Here is a 22,630-nt window from a genome sequence, read left to right on the forward strand (position 1 = left end):
AAAAAAAAGTTATTAGTGATATTTAGTATGAAATATCTATTAATACGTAGCAAACCTTTCTACTTATGTACTACAACACAATTGTGATCCAAATTCAACCTTCCAAAAATTTCAAAAAGGGTCAATCATTAGTTAAAAGCTCTAAATGGACAGAGTACACAAAAACCAATGAAAGCATTGAATCTTTTTTATGCAGTTAATATTATTATTCCTTGAACAAATTCACTTTTAATCACTTTAGATTACTTTTAGAGAGTCACTTCTGTGCCTGCATGAAATTCTGGGCCCATTACATGTTTATTTCTAGTCACACATTTGAGGGCATTGCATTTATTTTGGAAATGCAAAAATACATTTTGTTGTTTTATTGTACTTAAGGAATATTGTTAAACAAAGAAACCACAGCCCAAAAACTGCTTCGTTTCCCTCCAGCACTGATACGGTTAACAGAGGTTGACAAGCGACGGGTAGCTGCGCATGCGCAACTGGAGCTGACAGAGGAAGCTGCCGGGGAGTAGTCAAACAGTCCACGATCAGAGAGAAAGAAGGAAGAAAAGAAAACGAGAAAAGACCCACGGCGCCGGTCCCACTGTGGTCCTGCCCCATCGAGACCATTATGCTCTTCTCGGCGCCTTCGCTTCCTCTCAAGTGTCCGCTTCCCGGTCGCTGAATGGCGCTGGTTACCGTGCAGCGTTCACCGACCCCCAGCACCAGCTCCAGCCCCTGCGTTTCGGTAAAAAGCTGCTTTTCTGTTTCAACGCGATTCCGTTTCCGTCTGCCATCTCCACTAAAGCCACATCTCATGTTTGTGTACGGGGACTCAATGCTTCGTTTCCGCTATCTTTTTTTTTTTTAATCGGCGGCTGACTGTCACTAACTGCCTTGCCTTTGTATTCGTGCGCATGCGTGAGATAGCCGTTCATCATTTTCAGTTACATTGTTTATAACGTTTTTTTTTTCAAGAAATATCGGTCTTCGCATCAATCTGTTACTATTATTAGAGGTTTTCTTACTAAAAAAAACGTTTCTCCGTCTGTATTTATGCTGTCATGATCTCTAGAACTCAGAGTTCCAGTTAGTTTCTTCTCTCTAGTGTCGAGACAGTTTTCTGTGATGTGACAACAATTATTTTAGTATTGGAATACTATTTATTTTGATAATGCATTTTATTTATTTCCTCTCACATAAGAATACACACACACACACACACACACACACACACACACACACACACACACACACACCCTACTGTATCACGTTGGCATGCAGACAGGATTTCTCTAAATGTAAATGTTCTTCCTGTCTGGCCCTTCCTCTGTCTGCATGCGCGTGTGATAAATTCAGAAATGTGCCCATGCAAAACACATGCACAGCTGGTTGTCCCTTAGCCATTCCTTGTTGTTATTGTTTTGGCAGAAGAGGGAACTACATAGAGACAAAGGAAGGAAATAATGCTCTCACACACTGTACACAAACTTCCTGAGTATATGTGTCATGTTTGGGAGTACAGATTTGTGCTCACGTGTCTCTAGCTTTTGTCGTGAAAAAAAGGTAAAAAGATTTTTTTTTTTTAAATGTGGGCAAATGCCCCCTTCTCTTCAGTTCATTTCACAGCCTGCTAGTGAGAGGAATTTACTACAGCTGGTTAACTGCTGGTTGGAATTTATGTCAGATCAGCTTAACGAAGCAAGAGTTTGGAATCCCAGCCATCCTCAGTCAAATCACAAACTTGAGTGAAATGAGCCTTCAAAATGGACGTCTCCCTCACAGCGTTTGTTTCCTGACATCATAACAGGTTCTGTGAGTAGGCCTAATGATGGCTGTCTTACGCACACTAACGTTACATGAGTTGCTCTAGAGTTCTTGAACTCCCCCCCCCATGCCCCCCCCCCCAAAAAAAAAAAAAAAAAACTGCCTTCCTGCTGAAAAATAAAGAGGGTGAAATTCACTCTGGTGGAAGCTGAGTTTGCTACCTTTACTGTCCTGCAGATTGCACTTTGTTGCTTTGTGTTTTGGGATGTTTTAATGCCTTAACTTGGATTTCTGCAAGCTGTTTTTTTTCCTGTCATGTTTACCCCAGCATTAATGAATGGATCTACTGAAAGTTTTAGCAAGGAAAGGACTTAGGTTGGGCTCCACACACAACACACAAAGAATCCTTTATTTGGTTGTTATATAAAAAATAATGGATGCACATTAAACATAATTTCCTTAAAAAACTCATATAGTAACATTTGAGCATAGACTAGTCTCCTGACGTCTGATCTGCTCAGATCAAGTGTTCAGATTTCACATTTCCATACACCTTGGAAAAATCTCACATTTTCATGTATGCAAATTCTCTGTTGTCCTATGCAAGCCAAACTGGGTGAACAGATAAACAATACTGCATGTACTGTGAGGAACAGGAAGAGGAACAGCATTCAATATTTCTTTATTTATTTATAATTGTTGTTCTGTGACTTTCCTTAGAGCTGATTCATGCAAATAACAGTGTGTTCAGAATTTTTTTCAAACTTCATTAAAGTGAGGGTAAAATTTGTGCTACATAAGTTTGATGTTCTGGATATGAATTCGATTTTGTTTGGACCTTTTTTTCAAATAACTTTCTGGTTTGAATGGCCTGATAAATGTATGCGCAACTTTAAATTTCCAGGTTGAATCCATGAGTTCCCCATATCTGTCTTCAACCATTGGTGGTTCTGTTTGACAGCAGCCACAAGAACATTTTTGTTGGAGTGGGTCTTTAATTGAAACCACTAAAACACCTCCCAACTGTTGTTATTGCAAAGTAACACATCAGCATCATAAAACCTAGAAGTAAACTTTACTATCCACATTTAATTTTTATATTTTTATCCTTTTGTTGCTATTATAATGAATTAGGCCCACATTTACTGTAAAGGAGCTGAATTCCTGCTGCTATAAAATAGGCGTCAGACTTTTTATCTGCTTCTACACGTTTGGTTTTGTTATTTGGCATGATCACATACTGCTTTTTCCTGGTTGTATGTTGTTTGCTCCCTGCATGGTTGTGTGTTAATCCTTTTTTTTTTTTTGAGCGGCCACACCTTTAGCAACCTGCAGAGTTCATTTTCCTGGACAATGTGTAAATTGAGCTGAAGTCTGCCCTCTTTCCTTTCTGTCTGTGCCACTGCTTATTTGTGTTGCCGTGCACCACAATCTACCTAAAAGGAGTTCAGACAAAGCATTTCTTTTAGAACATATGAAAACATTACATTTCACGCTGACTTTAGTCACGGCAAAAAGGAAACATTTGAAGCTTGACCTGTCAAATCATCTCAAACTACAGGGATTCACAAATACCAAACATTTATTTGATGAACTTATGCATGAACATATTTATGTAAAAAAAATATCTAAATATTAGCTTTACAAATATGAAAAGATTGCTAAAATGTAATATTTTTTTGTCTTCCAGGAGTCCGGTAGCGGGGAGGACGACCGTCGCTCTCAGCAGAGGAGGTAAGTTACTAGACTGTATTACATATTTACTTTCAGATGAATTACTTTTGTTTGTTCTGTGTGCCTCATCAGTATTGTATGGATTGGTTGTGTGAATTTTTAGAAAAATCACAAATAAAGAGTTTGCACTGGTGGGTTTAGGAATTTAAAAAACCAGAAGTGGTGCTTTTTATTTTCAGTTTGCTTCGCATTTGTGTGCAACTGAAGAACTTGTGTCTTTGATTTGAAACATTCGGTAGTTATTAAAACTGTTTTATGACATTCCAACAGGTTTTCAGAATGACACGATTTAGAAAATGATCATTTGGTTGATACAGTAGTGGTTTAATGTTTTTACAAAAATTGGCTGGTTTTTATCTATGTTGGATGAACTTTAATTAAGCTTTATTTCGGACTCGATGCATCCAAAAATACCAAATCAGAAGCTTTTGTTCACAATGTTTCTGTCTAATGGCCACAATGAAATTAAAAATGCAATTTAAAAAAAGTGAGTGTGCTTGTGCTTATCTTAAAGTCCTTCCCAGTGTTTTTCTGATTTGACAAAGAGCTGCTCTGCCACTGCTGTGCTCAATCTCCTGCTGCCCCTTGTCGCATGGGGGTTGGAGATCTGGTTTGTCCTGTTTCAAAAACCCACACTTCAAGTGCTTTTTAGTCCACCACCTATCTGCCCAAGCTGTTATCTCTACATCCAAGCAATGAGCAGGCTTACTTGCTTTTTACTACGACTTTATTACTGTGTTTGGTAGTTTAATCGACCTCAAATGTCTGAAACCCTCTGGTTGTTGGTGATTTGTCAACTGCCCTTTAGAGGGCAGCAGTGTCCGACCGTGAGGAGAGTATGTGGGTCAAGTAGGATGAGTTGCTGATCCGTGGACAGATTGGTTGCCACTCCCAAACTCCTAGTCTGTGTCCGTTTGGTAACTGGAGATCTGTGACACCCGGCTGGGACTGTCTGTATTTGCACAGCTGGGAGTGAGCTCTGTGTGTGTTCATTGTTATTGAAGAAGCACAGTGTTTTTCTTCTTTTTACTAATCATTTTCTTTCTCTCTATTGAATTGTATTTCTAAAAGCTCACTGTCAGGAAAAGAAAAGAAATGCACCAGATGCCTAACAGCCATGAAATTAGGAAGCAGTGATTGGTTGTTTTTATTATTTTTCTCTTTTAGATATAGATTTAAAATCTCAGACTGCCAAATACGTTTTTGGGGATGTTTTTTGATGTCTTGTTTTTTAAAACCATTTTTCTTAAAGGTGGATCCTAAAGGTTACATTTTTTTCTAAATAAAAGAAAATATTTTATATATTTATTCAAAACTTTGAAAATCAAGGGTATATTATATGATGCAAGTATGTTACAATGGTGGTGTAGGAGAGGGTTTTTGTCATGAATTTTGATTTCTCTTTTATATATATATATATATATATTTTACTTGCTTGTAAAATATAGCAATCATCACATTTAAGCATTTTAGGCCTCAAAGATCAAAGGATTGATGATGTGTTTAACAATTTTAGGGTTATATTTAAATGTATTTTGTATTTTTTATAGCTAAGCTTCGAGTCAGTTGTGACTTCTATATTTAAACCTATTTGCATTTTGAATTCTTTTGCCATTTAGTGAGTTTTTGGGAGTTTGTATAAGTCTACTCTTATTTGGGAGAAATGGAAATGCAGTCCTATCAACCTTTAGCAGGGGCGTGAGGCTCCAGGCCTTGAGGGCTGCCCTCCTGTTGGTTTTTCAGAAGTTCTGCCTTATCTGCGGCTGATCACCTGGATCAGGTGGGTTTTGCCAGTAAGAAGCTGCGATGGCAGGTTAGTTGAAAAACATGTAGAACATCGGCCTTCAAGGCCTCGACTGGAGTTTGAGACCTGGGATTTAGTTCAAGGCAGGAATTTTGAAACTATTTTGCAAGGTTTTGGCATTAAATTTTGTAATTTGATATCAACAACTATATGGCTTAAGAGTAAACTTACATTTATTTAATGGGACTCGCCGATATTAGTCGAATGACTACAATTTTACTCAGTTTTATGTTTGTTGAAGAGGTCAAAGCTACTCAGTTCATTCAGGGATATCTCATAATTGTCAAAAGGTCAAGCAAATCTGGCCCCCATCTTTCTCCATGATGCACATTGGCTTTGATTTTCCCAAAAATAAAAACAGCAAGAGGTCTTCATTGAATGATTGATTCTAAAAACAAAATGGCATTCAATGCAGAGTGAAATTTAGGTGTTAAAATCAGCCTTGAGCTGTTCTGCCACGACCTTTTGAAGCACCTTGGAGATGACTGGTAGAATTCAAACAGGCTGATAATTGCTGGCTTTTTGTTTGTCACCTGATTTAAATATAGGTGTAAAATTGTAGTTTTTAAAAGTGCAGGAATAATTTCCATATTGATTTTCATTGTATTTGTTGATATTTTTTGTTAAAGGAAGGGATGAATTTTCTTTATATCATTTTTAAAAGGCAGTATCACATTCATACAAATCTTCACCGTTATATAAGTTGTTTAGTTATTTCCAATTTATTTCTAAGACTCAATAAAAAGTCCACTTGTTTCTGTCAGATTCTGTAGGACTTGTCATTTTAAGTTTGTCAGCTTATTTTAGGCATTATTATCTTCTTTAGACTTGCACACATAAGGAGTTATGATTGGTTTTTTTTATCATTGTGATTTTTTTAAATAATAATACATGGGTTTTGACTTATCTGCTTTAATCCTTTAGCATAGTTTTCCTATGAATTCTTGTGTGGTAAAGATGCAAGTGAAGGAATGGGTTCATCCATTTTCATTTAGATTGTTTTTTACTGGGTATTTTTTAATTGGTGTCACGCTATTTAACAATCTGCATTGAAAGTTTTCTGTAAAACTGATTTGTGACTTTCTGTTTTCAATGCTTTTAAAATAATACATGTTATTTATTTCTTATGCTGAGATGATGGTCTTGCACAAAAATGCAAACTACTGTTTGTCTTTGTCCTCTAAGTTGCCAGGTAAAAAAAATGCAGCACAAAGGAAGTACATTCCTGTGCAGCTCTTAATCCTACTTGTGAGAACTAAAATGGAACCACACAGCTGATGCAAAATATATGTATTAAAATATATAAAGCGTAATGTTTAGTGTGAGTTTATCTGCAAAGATGGAGCTCTTACTGAAGGTAAGAGGACTAAAATTACGCTTTAGTTAGTAAAAGCAGAATTCCTCTTCGTTACTTGTGTATATTTTTATCCTTATTCGTTTGTCATCCTACAGTCTTGTTTTTAACTCCAGTAGGCTGGAGTGCATCTGCATCTGCTTCAATGTAAATGATGTAACAATAGTGAACGGAGTTCTTCTGCTTGGAGCTCTGCTGACGTCAGGGTCTGTGGTGGAGCAGAAGTCGGCAGCTGCAGCAGAGCTTGTCTCTGACACACAGGTAGCAAAATTCTCTCAGTCTAGAACAGCAGGTGCAGCGCGTGTGCCTGCGTAAGCAAGAGCCACCGCAGTGCTGGTGATTAAACCCAGTTACATCAGCAGGATCGTGACATCAGCTGAAGCGGTAACGTCTGCCGGACCCACAGCAGGGAATTTAGAGGGAGACAGCAGATTTTAATAGGATTCTACAGCAGAAGACTTAATCTCTCTTTTTTTTATCTTTACAGAGAAGGACAGAAATTGGAATGAATAATATTTGGAGCAGGAAAGACTTTGGTTTAGTAATGTTCACACGTTTTTCGGTTGTGACCACAAATAGATTAAATATACATTCTTTTACTTTTGATTTAAACATCTGACCAATTTAGCCAGTAAAAAGCTGATATTACTCTGTTGAAATTACCGGTATGCTCGGCTTTTACACTGAATAAGCCCCATACAGTATATGTAGTGTTATGATCACTAAGGTAATTGTTGGCGTGTTTATATATGTAGAAACAATAGAGGTTAAGAAGTGTCTGGTGTCTGTATGCTTGTGAAAACCACATCCTGACCTTCACTGCTCGTCACGGTTGGGTGTAAATTTCAAGAGCCAAGAAGGAAAACACTAAGGTGGAACTTGAGAAATGGCTCCAAAAACAAACAGTTGTGAGTTCCTTATAACAGTCTTGCCATAAGAAAGGTGTGGTTAAGGACATTTAAAAGAATATACCAGCTGATCAACATAATGGTGAGTTTGACTTCAGGCCTTTTCACAGCTACACATGCACGTCCATCTCTTTTGGTGCAATTAACTTATAGTGTGTACACTATCCAGGATATAGATTGACATTTTAAGACATTATTAACTGAATAGACTATAACAAACAACCTTCAGCAGAATAAAAGTTTACAATTTACCGAAGGAGTGTTAGATTTTAAAAGCAAATCAAGTTGGCGGTGTTCTTGATTAAGTTCAATCAGAGGTAATGAGTTGAAGTACAAAAAGACATTCATTTGTGAACAGTTTGTCCACTCTAAAGCAGTGTTACACAAGTAGACCTCACTGGAAAAAAAACCATCACATTAAAGTTGTTGTTGTTTCCTGAGATGGCCTTCGTATTTACTCTCAGCTGGTATGTAATCTACCCTAGAAATTGAAAGCATGAAGATCAACAAGCAGTGCCACTCTAAGATCAGATTTCTTCTCAGCACCCGACATGTCAGATGTCCCCGTTCTGGTTTCTCAATCTTTTTTCCGTTGTTGTTCTCAGCCACACACGGTATCTGGTGTGAGCCTCCTAAAGGACCTGGTGTTGGTTAGACAAGTTTGTATCATGTTGTACTGCAGCAGATATTCAGAAAACAAGTCAGTTTAAAATCCAGATAGAGTGTGTGACTGGGAGGTAGTGGATTCAAATTCATAGTTAATTCACACTAAAGACTCAAAGAAATTAGACCCTCCAATGTGTGCGACAACTGATCAGACTTTTACTGCCTCTTTGCACACAGAACAGGGATTAATTAACATTCAGTACATGTACAGAAATGTTTTAGTGATGTAGCTGATGCACAAAGGTCATTTCAATAACTACATCAACCATTCCATCGTCTACTGAGCTGTCAGCAGCTCATTTGGAGATTAAAGCTCAGATAGATCAGCTTCCAAAGCCAAGCTCTCCTCTGTTGGTATCCTGAGAATATTTGTCATATCCTAGTACGACCAAATATTTAAGCCTTGACTTTTACTTGACCGAATCTAGCAGAGCTAGGACCAAAGCAACCCCTCTGACCATGCCAGATATCTTCATTATTGGGGTTATCCTTGGCTTATTCCCTGTATATAGGTTTGTCTTCATATTTAACTATGCCTTGGGATGTTTAAATATCCGATCATATATCAAAACAATTGAAAAAACTACCACCAATACAAATCATTTTCTGATTTATTATTTTTTTGGAGGAAAAATTAGAATCTGGTGACCTCCATTAAATGTATTTCTTGTCTGCAATAAAAAAATAAAGAGTACAATGTTTTCCAGTAATACAACAAATAGAGACTGAGAAAGAAGGACAGCAAAGCACCTTAAACAGGGATGTGGGAAAACATTTTACGTTACCCCCTGCAGTTGGCAATCTGGATCTCCCCACCCCCCATGTAATATGTGCTTTAGATATTTGGTGCCTTTAAAAGCCCCTGTCCTGTCCCAATTTTCAGCTATGAAAAGAATACATAGTTTGTCAGATTTTGATCGATTAAATCCACCTGATCCTAGTAATCACAAGTGAGAAGAGCAGAGATAGCTAAAATATTTAAAAAGTAGCAGCTTTAGTCGAATTGTTGTGAATTACAAGAAAAGATCCTAGATGAATGTCCTGTTTTTGGTTAAAAACGACATCATCATGATTAAAAGACCACTGGAAACACTTTTACGATAGACCAAAGAATGACCTGAGTTGGTTCTTTAAAGAGCAACATTAAGCAGACCTGCTAAGCCAGTTTAGCTCGTGCTGGTTTGCGGCGCCTTCCGTCCGTGAAACCCGGGTTCGACTCCGGGCTGCTCCCTGTTCCCTTCTCTACCTCTGCCGGTTCCAAGCCCGGTTTGAGAAGGTTGCGTCAGGAAGGGCATCCGGCGTAAAACATTGCCAAATTTACCATGCGACTTGTTCGCTGTGGCGACCCCTGATGGGAGAAGCTGAAAGTGGAAGGATTAAGCAGACCTGCTATAGACTTTGGAATTCTTTGGGCATACCTACTTTGCAATTTTTAGTAATAGAAAACGATCTGTTAGTTAAATAGACTTGACAGAAAAAAAATAGTTTATTTATAATATTAAGAAGTCCATTATTTGCCAATATATGAGAAAGGGAGGATGTCTCCAACTCTATAGGTCACAATGTAAAGATGAAGATCATGGCGGATGGCAGCAGCTATTGATCAGTGGTATCAATCTGACCACCAATAGGTGGAACCAATGAAGCTAATGTTTCTGGTGTGGGTAGTGGCGGTTCTACACTGACTAACTCCCTGGGCGAGTAACCCCCCCCCCCCCCCACACACACACATACAAAATTTGACAACGACATCCTGTTGTGTTCCCTATCTTCTATTTAGCCATTTTACACAAAAAAATGCATGAATTTTCTAGACTCGTATTACAGGGGGGTCAAACTCAGTCACACAGGGGGCCTAAGTTAAAAACACGCTTAAGGTTTTGGGCCGAAGAAGATAAACATTTACTGAACACACTAAAGCTAAACTTTTAAACCTTTTAAACTGAACTTTTTGAACATAAATATGACTAAAAACAGGAACACAAGTTAAACCTTAAATAACTTGTAATATTTTGCTCTCCATAGAAATATATTCTGTCAAAATTATACCAATATGAACATGCTGCAGAACAAAACAAAGAAAGCCTGGAAATATTAATAAGAAATTACAAATCAAATAATTCCGTTTTTTTTTTTGCTCTTTTATCATTTTTTAGAGCATTTTTTTTTAGAGCTGGACTCCTGCTTCATTTTTTAGCAATAATTTCTTAATGTGTGACGTCCTGTGTGTGTCTTTGTGAAACATATCAGAGGGATTAGATCTAAAAAAAAAAAGACTTATTGTGATTAATATGTTTAGGTCTTCTAAAACGTTAAAGACTAAATCATAGAACTCATCAGTGGGATTACTCCAAAAATATTTGGCATTTCCCTAAATTTTTGCAACACCAACAGCAAAAAATCCTCCAAAAAACCTCAATCCATAAAAAATGGTCTGCCCCCACCACCCCTCCCCCTCCCTCTGACACACGCGGCTCCGTCTCTATGACGGGAGGCGCATCTGCGGCCCAGAGTTGATTGTCAGATAGAAAAAGACTCCCAATCACCTGTTAGTGTGATTCAGCCAGCCACCGACGAGTTGCGCCCCCTTCTCGAGTTTTTTTTTACCTATGTTCCAAAGACTACCGCAAAGAGGTGCGGCCGCAAATGTCTTACAGCAGAGGGCGGTGGTCACGTGCGTGTTGGGTCTGCCGTGTCAGAGCAAGGAATTGTGGGAAATAATCCCCATTGCCTGCTTTTGTCGAAATTGGGTTGAGCACGGGTGATTGTTCTGCCTAATTCCTTTTCATGTGCCTGTTTAACGTTGTTTCACTCTGAGTTTCACCTTTTTTTTTTTTTTTTTGCACCACAAGTGTGAAGAGCAAATAGGATGAAGACATTCTTAAGAGTCTGATGTATTACAATAAAAGAGTTAAGTGTCGGCAGCTGAAGCAATTTCAAATTAAAAGCTACAACTTTCCTCTTTGAATATCGTAGACATCTATTGTAGCACAGCACAATATGTGCGTAACGCATCGGGCAAAACCGCCACTGGGTGTGGGCCGTAGCCTGTGGGAACTGGGTGTGAGAGTGATGAGTGGCACTGAAAAGTTGGCGTGTTGTTGCAGTGGCAACAAAACCCCAATCCGAACCGCCATGGGGACACACCATGTGCACAGGGGCCATCTGACTCCACCCACCCCACCTTGCCTTAAAGACCCGATTCCATGTAAATTGTGTGCTTTTAACATGTTTTTGTGATGATGGAGGATATTTATCAAGAAAATCTGCCAGTCAAGTATCATCGAGAATATATTAAGAAATTGACAGACTTTGAACAAAAATATACTTGAATACATAATTATTTTATGAAGTCCCCGGAGAAAACCCACGCATGCACGGGGAGAAGATGCAAACTCCACACAGAAAGGTCCCCCATTGTTTTTCTGTTTTCAGGTCCCCCAACTTGAACCAGGCAAGAGCGCTAACCATTGCGCCATCGTGCAAGCCCCTTTTATTATTATTTTTTTAAAATTTGATTTAGTAACGTATTTAAAATACGTTCAAATAAATGTGCACCAAAAATGTAGGGAATGATGATAAATTTTGTCCAGTTCGGCTTTCCGTACAGCGTGACTCCTCCCCTTCAGCGACAGTGGATTTAGTGGATTTACCGCAGACTAACGGAGGAGCCGGCGGCTAGACGGTCATGCACCTGCTCCCCTGCAGCGCGTGTTAAACGTGATAGGGGTTTTTAATTTTTTTTAGCACTTTTCATTTTATGCTGCCTCGCATTTGTAAGTGTTCATTTTTAACTATCTTTTATCGCTGATATTCACTCTAAAAAAGGACGTTTTAGAGCCTCTTTATATCAAGTTCAGCCACAATATCTATCGATTATACCCGCGCTGTTTGAAGTGACCACCTCCACGTCTGTCCCTCCCCGGCTTCCGTGATGCCGCCGGGTGTTGTGACGGCTCCGCGGAGCTCGCCGGCAGCCTGCACGTGTGACTGCTGCTGGGGGAAACGGAGACCCTACTTTATCGAGAACTCCGTACTCTCCCAGGGGAACATCTATCAGCTGTAAGTTTTCCTTTGGTGTCTGTCTCATGAGGAAGGATGTTGTGGATGCAGGGAAAAAAATACACGTCTGCCTGATTCCTCATCTGTTTAGACGTAATTACTTTATGTCCACACAGTGGTGGATGAGGCACACAGTGTACCCTAAGGCTGCATTCATCCACTCTCTCCGTGTTTGCAGATATGTTGTTGTTGTGTGCATCAGGAGGTGTTGACAGACACATAGGGTGCTCCATAGTGGTTTTATTTTTGTTTCCAGTGTTGTCATTATTGTCAAAGTTTTTAGTGTCTAATCCCTGTTGATCCCCTCGAAGTCATGTCAGATCGACTGGAAGGGAAAGAGTTTAACTAGGAGACACTTGTGCTTTTCAAAAAAATAAAAAATGAAATACAAGATTGAGTTGTGTTTTTAAATAAATAGATAAATCTTTATTGTCACTGTAACTGTGAAATTCAAAAAGTGCTTGCTGGTCTGTGCAACACCTTTACATTAAAAAGTGCATCACTGAAAACAGGAAATGAAAATTAAGTTGTTTCTAAATAAAAATGCACCTGCCATTAAAATAAATAATTATTAAAACCAGATACAATAATATGCATAATAATGCACAGGCTTGAAATCAGAAAAAGTTGTAGAAACTTTTAAAAATGTACTTTTAAGGAAAACCATATTATTTGTTTTATTCCCAGTATTTTTCAGTTTTTTGTTCATGCCATCAAAATTTTGAAATGTTAACAAAAATACAGATTGATTCACTCCATTTCTCTTTCTTTTCTACTTATTTCAAATCTTCCCAGCAAAGATGGTATTGATACTATTTCCTATAATAAACACCTTTTAAATGTTGTACACATCCCGGTGCCCATAGGATTTTGTGTTTCATGTATTTTCCAATTTATGGCTGTACTTTAGCAAATACGACAAGAATTTCAGAATCCAAAGGAATACAATGAGCATCTTGAGACCATTACATAATTGTATTGTTGGGGGAGCGGCTGAGTAGCTTAGCTGGAGCTCCTAAGTCCATACTAGGTAGTTGTTCAGAGATTACGAATGTCTCAGGCAAAGCCTGTGAAGTTCCACTTGCGTCCTGTGAAAGGATAAAAGACCGTTGGGAGATCTGCTGTTTCAAATGAGACGATGGATGGATGGATGGATGGATGGATGGATGGATGGATGGATGGATGGGTGGATTGAAAGAGCCTGTCCCTCCCCTTTTTTTGGGTGTGCCTCCGTCACTTCTGAACATTTTGAACTCTTCCAGCTCCCTTGAGCTGTGATGTAATGAGAAGCAGCTGGTTTTGCTGCACTGTCATGTGTCTTCCAACTCACAAGCCTATTCACTTATAATCCCCCAGTAACATGCAACATATACTGGAGCTAAGGTGCATTAGCTTAGGGAATGAGATTTAATGATTTGTTTAGAAAAAAATGTAAAGTCAAACCTCTCATTTTTTATGCTTAAGAACTTTCTTGCAGGCAATAGGTGGAGAAAAGCTCACTGGCAATGCATACTATGTGGAAACTGTCCAAAATAATAGATGCACTAAATGTCTACATTTTATATGCAACTAACAACAAAATCAAACAAAGGCAGCCAGCCCATGAAGCAAATGCACAACACAGCATGTCTTATTTATTCTGGCAGAATCATCTTCAAAAACATTTTCTGACTGCTCCACCCAATCAGAACATTTTTTAATAGTGACTCTGATCAAAAATGATTTTGTACTTTGGTGGGTGGTCTGAGAGCTGTCTAATTTTAGGAGGCTGTCCCAGCATATATATTTTTTTAACTCATTTGAATACTTTCTGAGACAAATTGCTGTCTTTTAAAGTTTTAAAACCCTTTTTTCTATCTATATTTTTCAGGAATACATTGCACGAGTGTGTGCTTCAGAATAACTTCCAGTGTTTTTGCCCTCATCCCTCTGTGTCTGCAGCATCAGCGAAAGCTTCCTAACAGTAAAGGGGGCGGCTCTCTTCTTACCTCGAGGAAATGGCTCCCCCCTCTCCACTTCGTCCCGTTTCTCTCAGCTGCGGAGTAAGCATGCAGGTGAGGCGCTGGCTCCTTCTCAACCAATTTTTAAACCAGGTTTTGCTGATTTTGAGAGTTCATTTCACGCTGATTAATGCTGCGTATCTTTCCCTCACAGGAGATATCCAGCAGCACCTTCAAACAATGTTCACTCTCCTCCGGCCAGAGGACAACATCAAGTTGGTGGGTGCACAAATTGAAAGCTAATGAATTGTTGGTCTTTTCGGTGAACTGCTAAGATCTCCCCTTTTCCGTCTTTAGGCTGTGCGATTGGAAAGCGTTGGTCCACAGATGACCCGCTACATGGTGGTCGTCTCGACCAATGGTCGCCAGGATACAGAGGAGAGTGTGGTACTGGGGATGGATTTCAGTCCTGTAGATGGGTGAGACAGTGATGCACACAACCCCACATGATCCCACCTGCTTTGTTGCTGTGCTCACAGTTATTCATTTCTTTTGACCTATTTTTAGGTCCTGTTCTGTGGGACTGGTTCTGCCTTTATGGAGTGACACTTTGATACATCTGGATGGAGATGGGTGAGAGCATCTCCGGCAGTCTAAATGCAGAAGAAGAAGCTCACTAACAGATGGCTGACTGTTATTTCTTTTCTTTTCCTGCTTGTCCTTTGTTCTCAGAGGTTTCAGCGTATCAACTGATAACAGAGTTCATGTGTTCAAACCTGTTTCTGTGCAGGCCATGTGGTGAGTCGCTCTTTTTTTTTCATTTACATATTTATTTTTGAGTTTAAAGAACTTTATTTAAGCCCATCTGTTCCTGATATTTCATCATGGTTCTCCATCTTTCCTTCCTGTTTTGGATTCGTTTTTGTTTTTTTCCAGGTCGGCCCTGCAGTCGCTCCATAAAGCATGTGAAGTCGCCCGCTGCCACAACTACTTCCCGGGCAGCTTGTTCCTCACCTGGGTCAGTTACTATCAAAGCAGAGTCTCCTCTGACCAGACCCGCATCAACGAGTGGAACGCCATGCAGGACGTGCAGTCCCACCGAGCGGACTCACCTGTGCTCTTCTCTGACATGTAGGTGTCCACTGTCCTTTCATTTCAGGATGTCTAGTCATACATGACCTGTAAGTTTCCATGTTCACTGCAGACCCACAGAAAGAGAACTGACAGAGCGGCAGATCAAAACCAGCTTGAGAGAAATCATGACGCAGAAAGATTTGGAGAATGTCACCTGTAAAGAAGTAAGTCTGCGCTTTCCATAGATGTAGCCAAATCTTGAATTATTTGTTCAAACTGTTTGTACTAAAAAGGTATTTTTTCTCTCTAAGGCATCTGTATAAAAATTTTGAACTTCAAAATATGTTTATATTTCGTGTGCAGATCCGAACAGAGCTGGAAATGCGCATGACATGCAACCTTCGGGAGTTCAAGGAATTCATAGACAATGAGATGATTGTGATCCTGGGCCAGATGGACAGTCCTACAGAGATCTTTGATCACGTCTTCTTGGTAGGTTACCCTTCTGCGTTTGACCACACCATCGCATGACGCACATACATGCTTTAAACTAGAACACGTAAACCTGCACAAGCTGTCATAAGTTTGTTTTATTCCTTGCCGGGTGTTTGGTTTGGAGTGGGTTCTAGATAACTAATGCAGGATAGCTCCGTGGAAGCTAAACAAGTCTGAGGAAGGCTTCTGTCTCTTTCTTTCAGGGATCTGAGTGGAATGCATCCAATTTAGAGGAGCTGCAGAAGAGCGGGTAAGCCCAGGCCAAAACAACAATGTTGTTTTTCTGAACAGAGGATAGTAAAAACGGGCATTAAAGAACTCGAATTGAAGGATTACGTTCATGTTCTAGGCTGGGTGTAATTGCGCTCCTTGTTTCCCCTCCATGTTTTTCTAACCTTTCGCGTGCATTTGCCACTCAGAGTTCAGTACATCCTGAATGTAACGAGGGAGATTGATAACTTCTTCCCCGGTGTGTTCGAGTACCATAACATCCGCGTTTACGACGAGGAAGCCACCGACCTGCTTGCCTATTGGAACGACACCTTTAAGTTCATATCAAGGGCAAAGTAAGTGTCTGACATTTAGTCCTCTTTGACCTCTTGTTATAATGATGCAGCATACAGTTTTTAATTTTAAATGTTTAAACCCTTACAGTCAAGTAGAAAGGGGGATAAACAAGTGACTTTTAGATATTTCAATCCAGTAGAAAAACCGTAACTTTTGGGTGATTGAATTTAATACATCTGTTTCTAAAAAGGGCATCTTTTTAGCTCTGCACTGACAAAAACTAATATAATAAGCCAAAATACTGCTAATCTTATGTTTTCTTTTTAAGTAGGCTTCTTTGACAGCCATAAGTCCTGCTGTTGCTCTGTAATCTACAGTATCAGGGTGATCCCTAATGACTGCTTCTCTTATCTCCTCCAGGAAGTCTGGGGCCAGGTGCCTGGTGCACTGTAAGATGGGAATCAGCCGCTCTGCAGCCACAGTGATCGCCTATGCCATGAAGGAGTACGGCTGGGATTTGAAAAAAGCCTTTGCGTACGTCAAAGAGCGCCGCACCGTGACGAAGCCAAACCCTTCGTTCATGAGGCAACTGGAGGAGTATCAGGGCATACTCCTGGCCAGGTAAACATATCATGACCACGATCCCAGCAACTGATACACTGACTATGAAAATTTACAAACAGCTGGTAGATGCTTATAATTAGAATTTTTTTTTTTGCATTTACATTTTGGATTTGCAGTTTGACATTTGTATGCAGATAAAACGGTTTAAAACATTTTCGGTAGTGCTTCATTAATCGCATGGGTTATCTTCTAAAAATATTCGTAAAAAGTTGAGTTACATGTGTTTTAAGCGTGTAAAAATCCCCCCTACACACTTTATCCACTTTTCTCTATCAGACAGGAACAATTTCATACTTTTTTATTTTGGTTCAACGTTCAAACCTTCGTAGAATAATAAGTCCAGAATTACAGAATGAAAACAAAGATCTGCTCGTAATCTGAGATTTATTTAGATTTGGCAAACTGAGTCCACTCCATATAGGCACCAGGGAGATTAACTGACAGGGTCAGCAGCCAATCAGGACGCAGAAAACAATGTGCTGTGAAGGAAAAAAAAAGTTTGAAAAAACTCCATGAAACGGCGAAAGATGAAAACCAATAAAGCGAGGGAATACTGTACTTGTTTTTCTGGTGATAACCTAAAGAAACCCAGACCCGGTTTTCCTTAAACACAAAACGATGTGTTTAAGAAGATCATACCACAAAACCAGCTGAAGCACAGAACACATTTTGGTATTTTTCTGTGACACTGATGTCGCCCTGGGCTCGTATGGGATTTTATGCTTGCCATCAACCTTAGTATTATTAATAAATATCACTCCCGAAATACTAATCTGGGTTGCTGACTTTTAAATTTCCAAGAAAAATCCATTTAATCAGATTGTAAAAGCAAACCTTGTTTTAAAGACTCCTGCTTTTAGGGGTAAAAGGTGGAGTTTTCATTGTTAAAATTAATTAAAAAAATAAAATGAAACTGTTCTTGCTTGAAAGAAAAAACTACAAAAACATCCTAATAGGCTTTTATTTTTAATTGCATTTTGTCCACATATGTGGACACTGGCTGAATTTGATGCATTGATATTGTTTTTCTGTGTAAAGATCAACTATTCTTGCATTGGGGATACTCAGACTAAACCTCATTAATCTGGAGGGGAAATAGTTTGGGTACAGTAGCTATTTCACATGTGTATCAAAAACAGAAAATCAGTGAGGGAAGTCAGACAAGACAATGACTTGACGCATTTAAAAACAACTATGTTCATCATAGAATGTCTTGTTTCTTCTACAGCAAGCAGCGGCACAACAAACTGTGGCGTTCTCACTCTGATAGCGATCTGTCTGAGCACCACGAGCCACTGTCCACATCCCATGCCCAGCCCCACAGCCTGGGTCGCTCAGACCCCCACAACCAAGCCAGCATCACTCCTGGTCAATCAATGAAAGAACTGCTGGAGTCGATGGGAACTCCAACCAGCAAAGCAGCGGTCTCCCCCGCCCAGCCCGATACTGGCGTCCCTCCTAATCAGCTTGGCTCCTCTTCCTTTGAAGGGCTGGCAACTCTGTCTGGTGACGATGAAGCTCAAAGCCTCAAGGCTTCTTCTCATGCCGCCAAGAGCAGCCAGGATTCCACGGCCGGGTCTTTGACCTTATCTCCTCTGCTCTCAAACACTTCATGTACCTCCCAGGAGCGGCCTTCAGCACTTCGCCCCTCAGAGCCGATGGCCGCCACCGTGGTCCCAGAACCTCAAAAGACTAACATAGTGACTTTTGCACAAAGCGTTTTGGTAGACCAGCCCAACCCCCCTTTACCTGGTCACCACCCACCCTCCTCTCCTGCTCCGTCCACGGCTCCCGCAAGCACAGACGAACCGGTCAAACCGCAGGGATCCTCCTGCACTCCAGCTGTGACCACTGCGGTGTCAGCCCCTGCTTCCACAACACAAACGCCAAGCACACACCAAGCCGGCACACACCAAGCCGGCCCTCCCTGCGCGTCGGCACCAGGGTCAGTCGGAAAAGAAGACGGCGACAGACCTGGATCTGGCCTGTCGTCAGGCACCGCAGCACATCCGTCCTCGACCAATGATTTTGTCAGTGCCATTCCACAAGACAACGTACTGCTGTTTGGCCATAGTGCAGATCACATCAACTTTTTCAGTGCGAGGGAGAAGTTCAAAGAAATGAGTCAAGACAGTAAAGCCTCCAGTGCTGCACCAAGTTGTGGCAAAGAAAATCAGACAATCCCTTCAAGTGAGGAGAAAGAAGAGGAGAAACAAAAGGTAACTATTTCTTGTAGCAATTTTTCATTTGTATTTGTATTTATTTGTACTAATAAGCATTAAAAAATGTTAGATTGATTGCCAAAGTATTTTTTAGATTAAACTCCTACAATAGTTAAATATCTTGCTGTTTCTACCAGTTCTAAATTAACTTTAAGTCTGCCCCCTAGTGTTACATTGATAAAAATGCTATTCTTGATTCTTTCATTTAGTCATAAATTCAGTCTTTGCATTTGTAATGAAAATAGGTTATCTCCACTTTGTAGGACATGTATGCTCCTGTGCAGGTCACAGGAGCCAAGTCCACAGAGACCCTTTGCCAACCTGTAGCTCAGAGCTCCCAAGACCAAAATGTGACAAAGACAAAACCAGAAACGGAAGATCCGGAGGATGAGGTCATCTCTCAGCAGGAACCCGCAAGCGACAAAGAGGAAGTGAAGAATAAAGAGGAAGATGATGGCACTTCTCCTCGTCTCTATAGCAACTGGACTAGGGGCTCAGTCCGGCGTGCCACTCAACAATTGGAACAAAGAATGAAGAAGGAGCATGAAACTCCATCGCCGTCCTCTTCTCCGCCGCCGCTCTCCGCTCACTCTCAGCGTCGTCCGCACAGTGTCCATACTTCCACAGTGTCTCCACCTCAGAGTGCATCAGTTTGCAGGCAGGCGTCGGCAGCGGATGTCCTGAAGGAGGGGGGCGGTGGGCAGTCTAGGACTGTTGGGAAAGGAGATGCTCTGGAAGCTGGGATGCAGGTTCAGGAGAACAGTGACAGATGCACCAAGGGACACAAATTCCAGCCTGCTGATACCAGATTGCTGTCTACCTCTTCTAATTTACTCTACTCTGCCAAGTCTCCGTTTGCCTCAGTTAACTTCCTGTGCTTGGAGGGTGTGACAGAGTTGGAGTCGGGCACAGACTGGGACTGCTTCATGGAAAGAGCTCACGGTGACGTCGTCATGAGGGAGACGTGGGAGACTTTGTGCGAGCTGGGTGCCTTCTTGCAGCAGGTGAGCATGGATGGAACCTGCAAGGCGAGGCACACCGGTCCGTCTGTGGGAGCTGCTCAGAAGCGAGGATGCACTTTCCAAAAGAAACTGGTAGAAGCCAGGATTCGCCAGGCGGGACTGACTCCGCCCTCTTTAATGAAGCGCTCTGCCTCACTGGCCAAACTGGGCTGCTTAGAACTGCTCGCCAACGATCTGAACGAATGGGAGCTCAGCTGCTCCCTCATGGCTACTCCCTCCGAACAAGCACCAGTCCACACAGCAGGGGATGAGTCCAAGAAGCAGCGCGTGCACAGCTCTACCTGCTGTGGAGGTGAGCCGCCAGAAGCCCTGTATATCCCCGCAAAGATGCTGTATGAAGCGGTCGACCCCTCAGCCGGAGCATCTCTGCCACCCAATCCGAGTCAACAGCCACGCAGACTCCTAAGCGGTGGTCAGGACTCCTGGCTCCCACCCGGGCCCATGTTGCTGACAGCAAGGCAGCAGTATGGAAGAACTCACCCCCTGAGGCAGCTTAAAAAAAGAACCGTTAGTACCCCGTACCACACCATGTGACCCCTCGCACTGCGCCTGCATAAGAGCTAAAGGGGTCGTGCACATGCATCGGAAACTCAGCCGCACAGATATAAGATTTATTCAGCAAAACCCACCGATGCCTTTTGCCTTAAAGACCTGTTTTAGTAGTTTCTGTGTTTTTTCTGCACATCTTCCTCGGCCTCCGTAAACTCCGATATGTGAGATGAGCCTTGGAGGGAAAGCAGTGGCAAGGCTCGAGTTAAAACGACGGACTTTTCCAGACTTTTCCAGATAAATCTTTGGCAAGCAGCTGAAACAATCATTAGTGTGGCTTCATACAGATTGGCCTACATGCACTCCTTATGCACTGCTGGTTTATCATTTATCATTCTGCATTTCAAGCCGTTTGACAAGCCCAACCTCATTGATGGTGGAATGTAGTCGTTTTGTTACTAAGCTTTCCATCAATATCTGATAGTTGTGTTTGAATTGATGCAGCTGTTTTATTGATCTAAACATATCAACCCAGACTTATCAGTGTCCGGCTCAAGTCGGATATTCCAAAAATCTGACTGCGCTGCTGACAGACGTCTTAAACATGGAACTGAAAACAGACCCACACTGGTTTTGAGGCCAAAAATTGTTAAGATATTTTGTTTTTGTTTCGTTTTTTCAAATTTCTGAATGCATTAACTAGACCTGACCTGCACAACTATTAGGTTCAGGTTTCCTCAAACCCCCCTCCCAATCAGAAATCCTTTTACCACATGATAAACTGGAATAAAGACGTCTTTCACCCTCATGATGCTACTTCCGTTCAATGAAGTATGAATGACAGAGGCAGAAAAGAAGGCAGGATTCTGGCGTTAAAGGCTGAGTGTACATTTGTGAGTTTTTTGCTGTGTTCTCTTTGGGATGTAAAGGTTTATATTGTGTCAATACTTTGACCTGTAGGTTAATTTTTTAAATCTCATTTTGTGTCGGGAGTGTAACTGTGCAGCACAATTTTTACCACATGGATGTGCACATAGTTTTTAAAATTCTTTTTGTTGAAATGTTCGGAGTGTGCCTGGGATGGGCAAATGAAACCTCTCTGCGATCAGAAATGTCTGTCAAACGTGCACTTTACTCCCTGTCGTTTTTTTCAGTTTTAAATGTGGCTTTTTCTTCTGCGTGTTTGCTACTTTCTGGGAAGCATGCTGATGTAGTGGCAGACTTTTGGGTATGTCTGTATATTGTCAAACTTTTTGTTTGTTTTTCTTTCATTTTAAACTATTAGTGTAAATATGATTTTATATAATGTGGTTTGACTGTGACCATTAAACAGTGGAGATTATCATAAAACCCTGTTTGCTGAATGTGTGTCAGATTAAACCAGGCACGTCCAAAGCCCGGCTGAATGCGGCCTGCATTCCGTCAACTACTGATAAAAAGGAAAGTTGACAGAGTCGCTGAGAAAAAAAATTGGAGTTTTTTTTTTTTTAAGACAAAATATTTGTGGTTTGTACTTTTAAAGAGAACCATTTACTTCTTGTTCAAATGATTTATATGTAAATTTACAGTGAACACTTTAATAATAGAAACATTTCTGTCTTCATATACGAAATTCACTATCGTATTTTCCGGACTATAAGTCGCACCAGCCCAAAAATGCATTATAAAGTAGAAAAAAACACAGATAAGTCGCACTGGACTATAAGTCGCATTTTAACTTTCACAACCTTATATGACACAATCATAGCAGACTGTTTATCTAATAATTTCACAGTAATTTTTTCTCAAACTTATTTATTTATTCTTTTCATGAAGCATCATTGGCTAACTAATACTCATCCTGTATTTGTAGAAACAGTTTTCACTTTTATTGCATTTCTGAATCTATGAAATCATTGGAAAATAGAATATTATGTTGTTAGCCTTCAAGATATTACTGTAAAAAAGAATGCTGATTCTCTGAGTCACTTAACATCC

General features: G+C 40.5%; 1 protein-coding gene and 1 non-coding gene across 3 annotated transcripts; both read left to right on the forward strand.

The window, feature by feature from the left end:
- Window positions 1-325: 325 nt before the first annotated feature.
- Window positions 326-22,003, forward strand: LOC101165662 (protein phosphatase Slingshot homolog 2). Of its 2 annotated transcripts, XM_004076278.4 has the most exons (15): window positions 326-733; window positions 3,443-3,486; window positions 14,222-14,334; window positions 14,435-14,499; window positions 14,578-14,699; window positions 14,788-14,853; window positions 14,953-15,018; window positions 15,157-15,351; window positions 15,425-15,518; window positions 15,658-15,786; window positions 15,993-16,039; window positions 16,209-16,355; window positions 16,717-16,917; window positions 18,149-19,139; window positions 19,406-22,003. In XM_004076278.4, exons 1-15 carry the CDS (start codon window positions 671-673, stop codon window positions 20,696-20,698), a joined length of 3,636 nt encoding a protein of 1,211 aa, XP_004076326.1. In that variant the 5' UTR covers window positions 326-670; the 3' UTR covers window positions 20,699-22,003. The 2 variants fall into 2 exon arrangements, with proteins under 2 accessions (XP_004076326.1, XP_011481581.1); XM_011483279.3 differs by lacking the exons at window positions 326-733; window positions 3,443-3,486 and adding an exon at window positions 11,874-12,280.
- LOC111948713 lies at window positions 11,281-11,393 on the forward strand. The gene has a single exon (XR_002874675.1). It is a non-coding gene; the product is annotated as a small nucleolar RNA SNORD67 (small nucleolar RNA).
- Window positions 22,004-22,630: the final 627 nt, after the last annotated feature.

The sequence above is a fragment of the Oryzias latipes genome, chromosome 14 (genome assembly GCF_002234675.1).
Source record: "Oryzias latipes chromosome 14, ASM223467v1".
Classification (NCBI taxonomy): Eukaryota; Metazoa; Chordata; class Actinopteri; order Beloniformes; family Adrianichthyidae; genus Oryzias; species Oryzias latipes.